The sequence below is a fragment of the Myotis daubentonii genome, chromosome X (assembly GCF_963259705.1).
Source record: "Myotis daubentonii chromosome X, mMyoDau2.1, whole genome shotgun sequence".
NCBI lineage: Eukaryota > Metazoa > Chordata > Mammalia > Chiroptera > Vespertilionidae > Myotis > Myotis daubentonii.
Genome location: NC_081861.1, coordinates 102,106,992 through 102,121,825, shown reverse-complemented (window position 1 = coordinate 102,121,825; position 14,834 = coordinate 102,106,992). Strand labels below are relative to the sequence as shown.

The window sequence follows — 14,834 nt, the reverse complement described above, 5'->3', positions numbered from 1 at the left end:
CTTGATAAGCTCAAAGCAATACCAGGCTAAGTGTAAAGGGGTCAGCTTCAGGTTGGGACTGTGAAGTGGACAGGGTTCTGTTTCCTGGAAACTATAAATTTTAGATAAATGTGGATTGTTGTCTTCAGAACTCCTTATTTGAAACTCTATACTTTGGTTGTAAATTGAGGCTACTTAAAAATTGTACTTGTAGACCAGTTGGCGTGGCTCAGTGGTTGAGCTTCGACCTATGAACTAGGAGATCACGGTTCGATTCCAGGTTAGAACATGCAGGCTCGATCCCCAGTAGGGGGCATACAGGAGGCAGCCAGTCAATGATTCTCTCCCATCATTGATGTTTCTCTCTCCCTCTCCCTTCCTCTCTGAAATAAATAAAAATATATTTTAACAAAAAAAATATCTTGAAAATTGAGGGACTTTGATCCTCCAGGCAGGAATGAATGTTTAATATGAATCAGTGTATGATTTCAGAGAACAGTGTTCTTCATTCAGTAAGAAACCAGTAGTTTAAGTACTATAGAAAGAAAAAAATCAAAATCCCTGGAAATACCACCTTTAGTAAATATTTGTGTATAGGGGTGGCCAAAAGTAGGTTTATAGTTGTTCATGATAAATAATACAATAATTAATAAATAATAATATAAGAATAAACTGTTTCACATATAACTGTAAACCTACTTTTGCCTGCCCTTGTAAATCTTTCCCCATTTTATTTTGTCAGTGATTTTTTAAAAAATATATTTTTATTGATTTCAGGAAGAGAGAGAGAGAAACATCAATGAGAGAGAATCATTGATCGGCTGCCTCATGCACACCCTGCACTGGGGATTGAGGCCACAACCTGGGCATGTGCCCTTGACTAGAATCAAACCTGGGACCCTTCAGTCCTCAGGCTGATGCTCAATCCACTGAGCCAAACTAGTTTAGGGCTATGTCAGTGATTTAATAGAGATATTTTAAGGAAACATTCTGGGGGGAAAAAAATTAAGTCTATTTTTTAATTGAACATTTGGGAATATTATATTTTCTTAAAATAATATTATGTAATATGGAAAATTAATTTACCTGCTTAAAATTCAGTCTGGAGTCAGAAGACTTAATCTATTCAGCCATGGAATGGTGAGCTGAAAAGTATAATCTATACTAATAAAAAGGTAATATGCTAACTAGACTAGGTTGACCGGCCATCTTCGGACATCCGACTTCCTTTCTGCCCAAAGTTAACTACTGTCTTGATTGGTAACACCATGGATTAGTTTTACCTATTTTTTAACTTTACATAAATAGACTCATACATTAAATATATTTAAATTAAATAAAGTAGAAGCTGTACTAAGACATGAACAAGGTCTAAAACTATAGATTGTATTGAACTCAGAAATGATTTTTAAAAATTGTCTTTATCTGTCGCTTATGATATTAATCATAATAATAGTTATACTTGAAAAAAATAATAAGGTAGCAATATCGAATTTTTTCACCTGTAATCTAAAACAATATTATTAAACTCTGTGTTTATTTTTTGCATATCTCTTGCATTCTTTGCTCATATTCTTTGTACTTTTACAATGAGGGGTGGGAGGGAGGGGTTCTCTTTTTATAGTTAGAGACGTACTTTAGCCCAGCCAGTGTTGCTCAGTGGTTGAGCATTGACCCATGCAGCAAGAGGTCACTGGTTCTATTCCTGCTCTGGGTACATGTCCAGGTTTCAGGTTCAATCCCTGGTAGGGGGCATGCAGGAGGCAGCCAATCAATGTTCTTCATAGATGTTCTCTCTCATTGATGATTCTGTCTACCCCTCCCCCCCCCTCTTTTTTTTTTAAAAAAAAGACATACTTTAACTGTAGTTTGGTTTCTTAATGTATTATAAGCATTTTCTATATCATTGTATGCCCTTCATAGTTACAAAAGTGCATGGGAATCACAGAGAAATAAGAAAATAAGGCAAGGCCCTAGCTCAGGGGATAGAGCATCAGTCTGCAGACTGAAGGGTCCCAGGTTTAATTCCAGTTAAGGGCACATGCCCAGGTTGAGGGCTCGATCCTCAGTAGGGGGTGTGCAGGGGGCAGCCGATCAATGATTCTCTCATCATTGATGTTTCTATCTCTCCTTCTCCCTTCCTCTCTGAAATCAATAAAAATATATTTTTTAAAAAAAGAAAATAAGGCAAGGAAAAATAGTCATCATTCCTAATCTATATATAAAAGCCTAAGCGACCGTTACGACTGAACGACCAGAACAACCAGTTGCTATGACACACACTGATGACCAGGGGGGCAGATGCTCAATGTAAGAGCTACCCCCTGATGGTCAGTGCAGTCCCACAGCCAACCTCCCCTAGCCGGCCAACCTCCCGTGGTCCCTCCCCCCAGGTCAGCAGGCCCCAATTACCTGATCGGGGCCGGGCTGGGGCAGGGAACCGGGGGGTGGGTGGTGGCGGACACAACCCTTTTCCCAGGGGGGCCAAGGACCAGCTCCCTCTTAGGGGCTGGCAGCCAACCTCCCACGCCCTGTCCCTCCCCCAGGCCTGCAGTCCCTGATCAGCGTGCCACCCACCCTCCATGGTGGCGGTGCAGCATTAAGGGAAGGAGGAGGGAGGCATGGAACCGCGCAGTGGCGGCATCAGCATCAGGTGTCTGTTCCTTCTGCGCCCAGCCCGGCAACTGTCGCCTCCTCTCGTGACCCTGCCGGGGCCTTTGGGCCCCAATTGGCCTGGCCTTGATCTCCAGCCAGGCCTAAGGACCCCACCTGTGCACGAATTTCATGCACTGGGTCTCTAGTGTTTATATAATGGATATATTATAATTGAATTATTCTATTGTTGAACATTACAAAAAATGTTTTCTTAGGTATAAAAATAATTTGCCATATCTCCATATTCCCAACAGTAAGATTTGAAACAAAGTGTGTGAAACTGTCTTTTGCTCTTGATGTTTTGTCCACGTTGCTTTCCAAAAGGGTTTTTTTTAATTGATTTTTTACAGAGAGGAAGGGAGAGGAATAGAGAGTTAGAAATATCGATGAGAGAGAAACATCGATCAGCTGCCTCCTACACACTCCCTACTGGGTATGTGCCCGCAACGAAGGTACATGCCCTTGACCAGAATTGAACCTGGGACCCTTGAGTCCGCAGGCTGATGCTCTATCCACTGGGCCAAACCGGTCAGGGCTCCAAAAGGTTTTTGCTAAAAAAACAAAGGTGGGGTGGTGGGGAGGATTGCTGCCAGAAAATGTATGTGCTCTGATATCCCTCACAAGTCTTCTCCATATTGTCATTTTTGTAAACTGCTAATTCAATAGGCAAAACATTGTAGGTCATTGTTTAAATCTACTTTGGACAGTAATAATCAAGGTAATTTAAACATTTTCCCACAATTTTGTAAGTAGGTTTCATTTTATGCAAATACATTTGCCTTCATCATGTATTAAGGTACTTTGATTCTACTAGCTCTTTTAATAGCCCAGTTCTTATATGTTATGGAATACTACCTTCTCTATTTTCTATTCAGTTTTTCCAGAGTAACATTTAATTATGATTAGTTAATCATAATTATTCTTTATTTCACTGTATCCCCCCACTAGAGTGTAAACTTGTCCAAGGAAGGGTCTATATTTCATCCAACTTTGTAACTCCAACATATAGTATAGGGCAGTGTCTGCCTATAGTAGTAGGCAGTGTTAGTAAAAGTTTGAAGAATCAATAAATGAAATGAAACAATACACAAGGAAGTGCATCATAGTTTCTTGAGAGCTAAGAACAGAATACAAAAACCTTGGTAGTATATTTTGAAATGGAAAGCTCATTTTAAAAAAAGCATATACACCATGATACAAAAATGAATCTTTTCAAATACAAAAGTGTCAACCATTAATTAAAGTACCGTGTAACCAAAGCCTATAGAAATGATCAATCTTTATATATACCAGGATATAAAGAACCTCAGTAAGAAAAAAAATAATCTCTGGAGAAGATTTAGCCAAGCAACTAAAAATGTGATGACTAGGCATCATTCCTAACAAGAGGCTATGGAAGAGAAAGCGCAAGATGGTGATGAAGGGATGAATAGACAAATTAGAGAGCCAGTTATTAATTTAGGCCTCATATGAACACTTTTATTTCCCTTTCTGCTTTAAGTATACCCACGTGCGGAGCATACAGTGTGCATGCATGTATGCATAATTAATTTGGGCATTTTTACCTGCTGTTTGTATCAATTTTGTTTATTTTAGCATTCAACCATGCCATATGTTACCTATTTACTGGAAATGTCTATTTTGTATTTATGTAGCTTCTATATTAAGTGGACTGAAAGTGAAGTCATGGTATGTAGAATTTTCTTTTTTTATTAGAATAGGACAAAATTAGGTAGTAATTTGTACTTTAAAAGCTAATTGTTGCAATTCTGGAAAATTTTTGAGAAGTTGTTTTTCAAATAAAAATTAGTTGCTATTTTCTCTAAATGGTGTATATTTTAAATGTGTTATTTTTTTTGAGGGTGGTTGAAATATTACTCAGATGTCTATTTAATATTTTATTTATTTTTTAATATTTTCATTGATTTCAGAGAGGAAGGGAGAGGGAGAGAGAGAGATAGAAACATCAATGTTGATAGAGAGCCATTGATCAGGTGCTTCCTGCACACCCCACACTGGGATCAAGCCTGCAACCCAGGCATATGCGCTGAGTGGAAATCAAACTGTGACCTCTTGGTTCATAGCTTGATGCTCAACCACTGAGCCATGCCAGCAGGGTAGTATTTTAAAATGTGTATGAGGTTGAAGCAAAAGTTGGAAGACTGTTCAGGAATGTTATATCAAAGTAAAATTTCAGGAAAACTCATAGTTCATCTATGAGTTACAGTGGGATATTTGTTTAAAATACCAAATTTTATTTTTACAAATAAAGTAATAGTTCAACCTAAATGCTTTTATTATATTTTCATAGTAAATATTTATGCTATATAGACACAAGGTTACTTATTTACAGTATTATACAATTAAATGTAGATTTATATATTTATTATCATTTTCTTTAAAGTGGTATGTCTTTTGTGTCTATGTGAATTGCTCCTTAAACAATTTTTTAAGATGGTGGGGTTACCTTAGGGATGGTACTTCTATGTGAAGCTGCTACATCTGACATGGATATTGGAAAGCGAAAGAGTAAGTCATATCATATGCCAATCTGCCTTTAATACAGGAAAAAAGCATGTCCTCTAATCATTTTCCCTCTTGCTTATAAGTATGTCATTTTACTCTTTACTATTTTATTTTTATTTATTTATTTTTTAAAATATATTTTATTGATTTTTTACAGAGAGGAAGGGAGAGAGATAGAGAGTTAGAAACATTGATGAGAGAGAAACATCGATCAGCTGCCTCCTGCACATCTCCTACTGGGGATATGCCCGCAACCCAGGTACATGCCCTTGACCGGAATCGAACCTGGGACCTTTCAGTCCACAGGCCGAAGCTCTATCCACTGAGCCAAACCGGTTTCGGCTTCTTTACTATTTTAAAAGTAATTATAGAAAATGTGGGGTGAAATAGGAGTATGAAACATTTGGGCAGAGAGTTATCCATTATTCCACCAATAAAAACAAGTAATTTTAATGTTGCAATATAGTTCTATCCATTTGTAAAACATCTTTTAAATTGTAGTATCAAATTTTGAATCTTGTACTCCCCCTTTTTAACTGGAGTTAAATAATTCACTAATAAATATTTTCCTCTACATAATTTTAAGTTTATGCTCCGTACTGTAATTTACTTAACCATTCTGATTTTTTGCTTACATTTAGTTTTTCTCTTTGATTATGATAAAGTCTTTTTTAGTGAATATCATGGTATATTAAGCTTTATCCTCATACTAATATATAAAAAGCCAGGGGCTGTCACGACTGAAACAACCAGATGGAAGACCGAACAGCAGGATGCATGGGGCGACCAAACGACTAAACAGCAGGCTGCATGGGGCAACCAGGCTGGCAGGGGAGGGCAGTAAGGGGCGACCAGGCTGGCGGGCAGGGGGGGGGGGAGAAGTTAGGGGCAACCAGGCCAGTTGGGGGAGCAGTTAGGGGCAGTCAGGCTGGCAGGGGGTGGCAGTTGGGGGTGACCAGGCTGGTGGTGGGGGGGGACAGCTAGGGGTTATCAGGCCAGCAGGCAGAGGAGGTTAGGAGTGATCAGGCTGGCAGCGGGGCAGTTAGAGGTGATCAGGCAGGTGAGCAGTTAGAAGCCAGAGGTCCTGGATTGTGGTCGGGATCGGGCCTAAATCAGCAGGCTGACATCCCCCGAGGGGTCCCGGATTGGAGAGTTGCAGGCTGGGCTGAGAGGACCCCCGCCCCCCCCCCCACACATAAATTTCGTGCACCGGGCCTCTAGTTTCATATTAATATCTTAAGGTAGGGGGAGAAAGGGGTTCTAAAATATGTGACAAGAGAAGATTTGACTTTGAGTGGTGAGCACATGGTGCAATATACAGATCTTGTAACATAGAAACCCACACCTAAAACCTATATGTTCAAGTTGTCCAATTTCACCCCCCCAAAAAAAATAAATAAAACAATAGCATATGGTAGATTTCCTAGAAGTAGAATTTGTGGTTCTGTGTATGAGTAGTTTCAGTTCTCTTAATGTTTTAAACTGATGGTGCCAACTTCTTTTCCCAAATGTTACGATAATTTAGATTCCTACTAGCAGTATTTATTTATTTATTTATTTATTTATTTATTTATTTATTGCTTAAAGTATTACAAAGGGTATTACATATGTATCCATTTTATCCCCCCGCCCTAGACAGTCCCCTAGCCTCCCCTATCCCCCAGTGTCTTATGTCCATTGGTTATGCTTATATGCAAGATTCCTACTAGCAGTATTTAGGAATGCTTCTTTCACTGTAACTTCATCAGTATTAGGTAACCTTAACAAAGCATGTGTTCATGTGTGTTTATTGTCTAATCAGATAAGGGGGAGATGTTAATATTATTTTGTACTTCTTTGGTTATTAGTGAAATTGAATATTTTCCTAAATGCTTATTAGCTGTTTGTGCTTTTCTTTCTGTAAAACATCTTTTTGTCTTTTTGCCATTTATCTATTAGAGTCTTAGACCTTTTCTTATTGGTTTGCATGGACTTTTTATATATTAGAATATTCACACATTGGTATTTGTTGCAAAGAAATGCTAACAATATAGTTTTATTTTACTTACAAGAAATCAGTTTAAGTGCGAGTTTTCCTTTTACGGTTAAAAGTTAAATGTCATCAAAATTAACCTACCTAAATCTACTCACTTTTTCTTCTAAAAAATGATGATGACATTGGATTTCAAATTTGAAAGATACTCATTTTGCTACATTAAAGTGAATTTTTACATATTAGGAAAACATGTATTAATTTTTATTCAGTTAATATACATCTTTTAATTGCTTGTCTTTTAAAAAATTGCCTATTTCTGTATTCATTACTGGAAAAAGGCCATCTGGGTGCTATACTGCTGGCATGAATTTAAGTTGTAAAGCATTTTGGAGACATTAAAATAATCACAATTTGATCTACTTCTAAGATTCTAACCTAATGAAATAATTACAAATAATAATAAAAATTTCATTAGCACTTACTGTGTACCAGGAACTGCCCTAAGTACTTTTAGATATGTTCTGTGAAAAAAGTAGAATACAACATAGAGAGTGATACTGTATATACAGGGTATCCCAAAAAATGTATACACACTTTGAAAATGTAATAGAATCAGCTGTTATATGTATTTTACATATGTTTAACTTTTACATTTTAGCCCCTAATCGTCTTGTGTGAAAATTAAAAAGGGAAAAAGAATTGTTCTAATATAAGAAAACTCAAATTTGTTTTTATTATTGGCCAATAAATATATTTCACTCAAGCTTCTACTGCTGTAGCACACATGCTTTCCCACATCCCTACCTTTATGCTTCGTAGCCAGTCTTAGTCCAGGGACTCAAAGAGTCTCAAGTTATGGGAATCATACTTGAGCATTGTGGGATCAGTATCTGGAGTTAAAGTCATTAGCTGCTATGCTAAACCAGAGCATATGAGATTAATGCAAAGAATTTAGGAATCAGGGTTTTCCCCCCTCATTTAAATGAGGCATCCATGTTGAATGAGTTCCTTAAACTGCTTTAGTTAACTTTTGGCCATATGATTTATCTTATACAAAGGTGGTAATGGGGCGTTGGTTCTGACCAGGTGTTCCTTCATATGCCTGGCAGTAGTTACTTATGCAGGGTACTTTCCAGTGAGACTGTTACAATGTGATCAGATGTCTTTAAGTCAGTATTTATCAATAAAACCATATTTAAGGGTTTATTTTTTTTTAACATATTTTATTGATTTTTTACAGAGAGGAAGGGAGAGGGATAGAGAGTTAGAAACATCCATGAGAGAGAAACATCAATCAGCTGCCTCCTGCACACCCCCCACTGGGGATGTGCCCGCAACCAAGGTACATGCCCTTGACCAGAATCGAACCTGGGACCCCTGAGTTCGCAGGCCAACGCTCTATCCACTGAGCCAAACTGGCCAGGGCCATATTTAAGGGTTTAAAAGGAGTTTAATAAGTAATTTTCTTGTTAATAATAAAACTTTTTAACACTAAATTCTTGATTATCATGGCGTTAAAGGAATTCATTAATTCATACAGTTAAATTGCACAACTATGTAAATGAAGCTACTCCATTATATTGTAATAGAACAAATTAAAGGAAAAGGCAGAATCCTGAAGAGAAAAGAATGGGGATGGAAAGTTGAGATTTACCAATAAGTTATAGCTCTTGTTTTTTCACTCTTGAAAGTGTAGACTAAAATGTATGCCCTGGTTTGTCATTACACTTAACATGCTCATTTTACTCTGCTTTTGTTTTTCTACAGTAATGTGTGTGGCTGGTATTGGACTCGTTGTATTATTCTTCAGTTGGTTGCTCTCTATTTTCAGATCTAAATATCATGGATATCCATATAGGTATGATTTACATAGTGATTACCTATATTTACAAAGATCAGAGCTCATGTTGCTTTATAATACTTTTTTTTGCTTCTAGCTTGTAAAGCAAAGAGATAGGCTTTAACTTAATTTAGGTTTATATCATAAAATTAGTTTAATTATATAATGGACAATGATATTTGATTTCTCAGGAGCATCTTTCAGGGTTATTCTAACATCACCTAATTTAACCTAGAAATGTATAAAACACAATAATTAGAACATTTTATGCCATATCTACCCACACAATTCCTTGTGTGCATGCAATACTACCTCTTGAGGGGGAAATTATTATTTTTTTTAATCTTCACCTGAGGATACTTTTTAGAGGGAGAAGGAGGAGAGAGAGAAGGACACATCAATTGGTTGCCTCCCACATGCAACCAAGGTACGTGCCCTTGACCAGGAATCGAACCTGTGGCCCTTCGATCTGAGAGCTGATGCTCTAAGCACTGAGCAAAACAGGCCAGGGCAAGGAGATAATTATTTTTAAATGTTTTTGAAGACTTTTTACCTCTACTTTTCAGGGCTCTTTATGCCATAAACAGAACATTTGATGAAAATCCAGTTTGTAGACAGTGTACGAAAGAGTGTGTAAGAGCATCTTGAAATCTTCATAGAGCTCTCTCAGGCTCAGGAAGGAAATTGCTCTCCTGGTTATAAGTTCTAGATTTTACTCTGTTAATAGCCAAGAGAAATGTACATAATTAGGGTTGTTGTAATTTAGTTTAATTTTATAACCTGAGTGCCAGTTACTGTAATTCCTATTCTTTTAATACAACATTTTCCTGTTGTATAAATGATTATGAACACTAAAGGTAAAGTATATCAAATGATATTTTTAAACCTAAATTCAATCTTTATATTTTAACTCAACTTTTTAGTATATAATTTTGAACAACTCCCTAGTTGATTCATTATATTGTGACATTCTTAGATGCCTTTAATCAATGAACAACATAAATTAATCTTGCATTTTTTTCTTGCAAACTTATTTAAGACTAAAACCTATTAGGTCTTTGGTTTTTTGTGTTTTTTTAAAAATATATATTTTATTGATTTTTTACAGAGAGGAAGGGAGAGAGATAGAGAGTTAGAAACATCGATGAGAGAGAAACATCGATCAGTTGCCTCCAGCACAGCCCCTACTGGGGATGTGCTCGCAACCAAGGTATATGCCCTTGACCACAATCGAACCTGGGACCCTTCAGTCTGCAGGCCGACGCTCTATCCACTGAGCCAAACTGGTCAGGGCAGGTCTTTGATTCTTGACTTATAACCTCCCAACTTTATACTTTCATTGTTCTGTGTAAGTATATTTTAAAATGATTTCTACTCTGTAGAATACTAACTGGGATACAAGGGTAATTTTGCTGGGACTTCTGTTACTTATTTGATCATCATGATTAATTCAATTATTAATTGGTGTCTATCTTCAGGATATATTTTTTAAAATATTTTTATTGATTTCAGAGAGGAAGGGAGAGGGAGAGAGAGATAGAAACATCAATGATGAGAGAGAATTACCAATCGGCTGCCTTCTGTACACCCCACACCGGGGTTCACACGCCCTACACTGGAGATTGAGCCATAACCTTCTGGTTCATAGGTTGACGCTCAACCACTGAGCCACGCTGGCCGGGCTCTTCAGGAGATATTTTAACTTGAAGTTATATCTATTACATTTCCTCCTAAGACAACCTCAGTATCTGAGGGTTTCTCACTTTTTGTTATCGATACTCAAAGTTTATTATCCATACACCCAAACATTCTTTGCTCTGTTAAAATCAAGATATTTAAAGCCTACTTTTATTTCAGAGACTAATAGATTGGTATATATTTTTGTTTCAGCTTTCTGATGAGCTAAAAAGGATCCCAGAGATATGTAGACACTGGAGTAATGGAAATTGAAAAATGAAAAAGTGTATGAAAAGAAGAATGCAATTTGTGTATTTTGTATTACCTCTTTTTTTCAAGTGATTTAGTTAATCATTTAACCAAAGAAGATGTGTAGTGCCTTAACAGCAATTTCCTATCATAATCATGAAGTATTTGGATACAATTTTCCTCTTTACCTTCCCTTCCCAGTGAACTTGATGGAATCTTTAATTTAGTAGTATTAAGAATTTTATGAAAAGTTCAAAACTATGACTTCATCTTAATTAGAACAAGGTTCAAAACTACTATAGTTAACTTTTGGCCATATGATTTTATCTTATCCAAAGGTGGTAGTGGGGGGTTGGTTCTGACCAGGTGTTCCTGCATATGCCTGTTACAGATAACTACATCAGGAATCCAATGTTAGCTTTTCCATTTTTGCATGGATGTGTATACTTTTGCACATCTTTCCTTTCTGGCAGAGAAGTCACATGTGCTATGTGGTCTTCTGAAAATAGAATACTATTCTTCAGAGTACATGTCTAGCTTTTAGAAAAAGACTAGCCAGTCCTCCTCCTCCATCTTTCCTATTGAAATACAGTGCTGACTGTCAATGCTTCCTGGTGGCTGTAGATGTTTTAAAAAGTATCTCTAAGTATAGGATTATGATTTCTGCATAAGTATGGAAGTAACTACCTTGTATTTGGAAAGATTTCAGGTTCATTCTGTCTTCCTAGTTTTATTTAAGGTGGCCCACTCTATAATAAAAATGTAGCTTAGTGCTAAAAATCAGTGTAACTTAAAAACGGTCTAAAATGTTTCTGAAAATTAGAGATTGTCACTTATTTCATTTGTACCTAAGAGAAAAAATAGATTTATCTGGTTAACTTGATTACTGTATTACAGTTACAACATATTTTAATAATCCTTGTGTTTAGGAAAAGAACTCCCCTAGGTTAGGAAAAGAAGGTTACAAAATAATTGTTATTGCCTGTGAATAGAAACTAAATGTTTCTTGAAAGCTATTCTGTTTTTGCTATTATTTTAGCCTTTATTCTCCACTTTAAGTGGAGAAACAAAGTAACCATTTAAAAGGATTTTGTTTCAATTTTGTCTTTTTTTTGTCAGTGGAAATAACCATATGTGCTAAAGAAATTTCTGTGAAGAATGAAAGTTGATTGTTATCATTAGATCTAGTTATAACCTTCCCATAGTTATGAAGAGTATACTGAAATGACACTATTATGGAAATACGAGAATTATGATTGAGAAAAAATTTTAAAGAAACTTGAGAAGTATTGAATCAAAATAATACTGTGACTGCTTTCTACTATTTACTATCTAATAAGCCTTTCAGGTGATCTAGAAGTCTTATATAATAGAGGTTTGCAGAAAGAGATGGATATAATTGTCTAAGAAGAAATGTTTCATGTAGGGTCTTTTTGTGGTTTGTTTTTTTTTATTAGAATTGGTGGGTGGAGGGTTATACTCAACCTTTTACTCTTTAATGGAGCCACTTTCTGTTAGTTACTCCCCTATAAATTTTGTGATTCTGGATACCTTATCTGCTGTTCTTTTACTTGTCTCAGGCCAAATAAATTCATGCTGTGATTTCTATGAGACTTGTATTAAGATGCCCTGATTTGTATAGACTGACCAGGAGAATACTACTGCCATGTAATCTGTATAGCTCCAGTTACTTTGCCATGAGCATTGAAATAATGACAGTTTTGTTGCATTTGTTTTATCTCCCTTAAGAGCACATTCTTTTTCTGTAAGGAGAAAAGTTGCATTCTGGCTAAAATCTGTAGAAAGCAGGTTTACTACACTTAGAATAGTGTTAACTTTGTGAAAATTTTGAAATTAGCTTTCATCTGAAGTGCCTTAGGCTCTTTACTTTTCTAGTAATGGTTTAAATATTATTTGTTATACATTTTAAAAATACTATTCAAAATGACACATTGTAGTGGCAAAGATAACGAAATGTCTGGCTGTTTGCTTTTTGACCATATCAATAAACTTTTACAATCTAAATTCTGAGTTTTTTTATTAACATCGAAAGAGGGATGAATTTAAAACTCTAAACTAGTATTGTAATATTAGGATATTCCATTTTAAAAATAGTTAACTTTCTTATTGTCCTAATGACAAGTGAATTTGATGGCCAAAGGAAATTCTAGGTTGAGTTGCATTCTTCTAGGATTCCATATATTATCCTTCATTAGTGTTGTCACCCATTAGATTAGTCAAAACAGCCAAGATAAGTAGATGAATAGCTGTTTTCAACGGTTGATCTAGCTTTTGTCCCAGTCGGTAAACACTGTGACTAGTTAATTCCCTTTTGGTACTAAATAATTGATTTGAAACAGTTACCCAGACAGATTATCAAGTTATATGATACTGGACATATGCAAACATGGGGTAGAAACACTGGACAGGAAATAAACAGACCTGGCTTTTAAATAACTTTTAGTCTTTACTCTGTTTCTGTCTAGGTATGTGACCATAGGCAAATCACTTGAACCTCCCTGAACCTATTTATTTATTTATTTATTAATATTTTAAAAAATATATTTTCATTGATTTCAGAGAGTAAGGGAGAAGGAGAGAGAGAGATAGAAACATCCATGATGAGAGAGAATCATGGATTGGCTGCCTCCTGCACGCCCCACACTGGGGATCGAGCCTACAGGCCGATGCTCAATCCACTGAGCCAAACTGGCTTGGGCAAGGACCTATTTATTTTAATGTGAGTGCAGTGGACTAAGTCACTCCAGTGTTCCTTCTAACACTGATGTTCTGATGCAAAATATTAAAGATGTATTTAAATTTTGAATAGATATCATTGGTGATTTTCACGTTTGGTGTTGAATTAAATCAATTGAAATGTAGGATGTTTTATAGTCAGATTTATGAGGAAGCTGAAATGCTTGTGGAGGCCATTAAACTGTAAATTGTTTAATAATATGCATTGCAATATGTTTTAGAAAGGATGCACTTGAAACCAATATATTAATATCACATCTAGATTTAAATGGGTCTGACAAATTGTAAGCAAGGATAAAATTAAGAGGGAATAAAGGGGGGAGGACATCTGTAATACTCTCAGCAATACAGATAATTTCTTTAAAAAGAGTAAGATCAAAAACTATAATAGTATGCTATTACTATTACATATTTTAATGTTATAGAAAGTTAAATCCAAACTATTTAATCAGCCCCTTCATTTTGACTGCTAAAGAAAACCTGCCCTAGAGAGGGGAAACAATTTACTGGAAGTTATTCTAAGGAATGCCTACAGGTTTCCCATTTACTGCAAATTCCCTATGGATTAGGTTTCACTTAGAAATATAAATTATTCCCTAAAGACATGGAAACCATAGTTAGTTTACCTTGATTGCTTCCTCACATCTAGATTGCTGGGAGAAGGGTCCTAATGAGAGAAGCATTACCCAACAGGGACTGATGCAGGCTTCAGAAGGGAGGAGTTTCTAGTATGACTCTCTTTAAACCGTGAAAGTGGAATTTAACTGGGGACACAAAAAGGCTTTTATTCAGAAGGGAGGCAGGAACAGTAGCCTAGAGATTACTCTTCAGAATTTTGTCTTGTACATTCCTTTTGGTCTGTGTTCTCAACTTTTCCTGGGTGTAATTATGGAGGAAAATACCAATGACTGTCATAAGAGAAATGCAAATCAAATTCACAATGAGATACCACCTCACACCCACTAGGATAACTACTATAAAAAAAAAAACCCACACAACAGAAAATAAGTGTTGGCAAGGATGTAGAGAAATTGGTAACCTTGTATATTATTGGGTAGTAGGAATCTGAAATGGTGCAGCCACTACAGAAAACAGTATGGAGGTTCCTCAAGAAATTAAAAATAGAAGTACCATATGATCCAGCAATTCCCACTTCTGGGTACATATCCAAAAGAA

At 36.2% G+C, this 14,834-nt stretch overlaps 1 protein-coding gene across 1 annotated transcript in view; it reads left to right on the top strand.

The window, feature by feature from the left end:
* The window catches only part of MAGT1 (magnesium transporter 1), a 46,061-nt gene extending 33,135 nt beyond the window's left edge, over positions 1-12,926 (top strand). Inside the window, exons 8-10 of the mRNA XM_059679922.1 lie at positions 5,089-5,163; positions 8,903-8,993; positions 10,866-12,926. Of these exons, the coding sequence (XP_059535905.1) occupies positions 5,089-5,163; positions 8,903-8,993; positions 10,866-10,881 (182 nt within the window). The 3' untranslated portion in view covers positions 10,882-12,926. The remainder of the gene's footprint in view (positions 1-5,088; positions 5,164-8,902; positions 8,994-10,865) is intronic.
* The last annotated feature ends 1,908 nt before the right edge of the window (positions 12,927-14,834 follow it).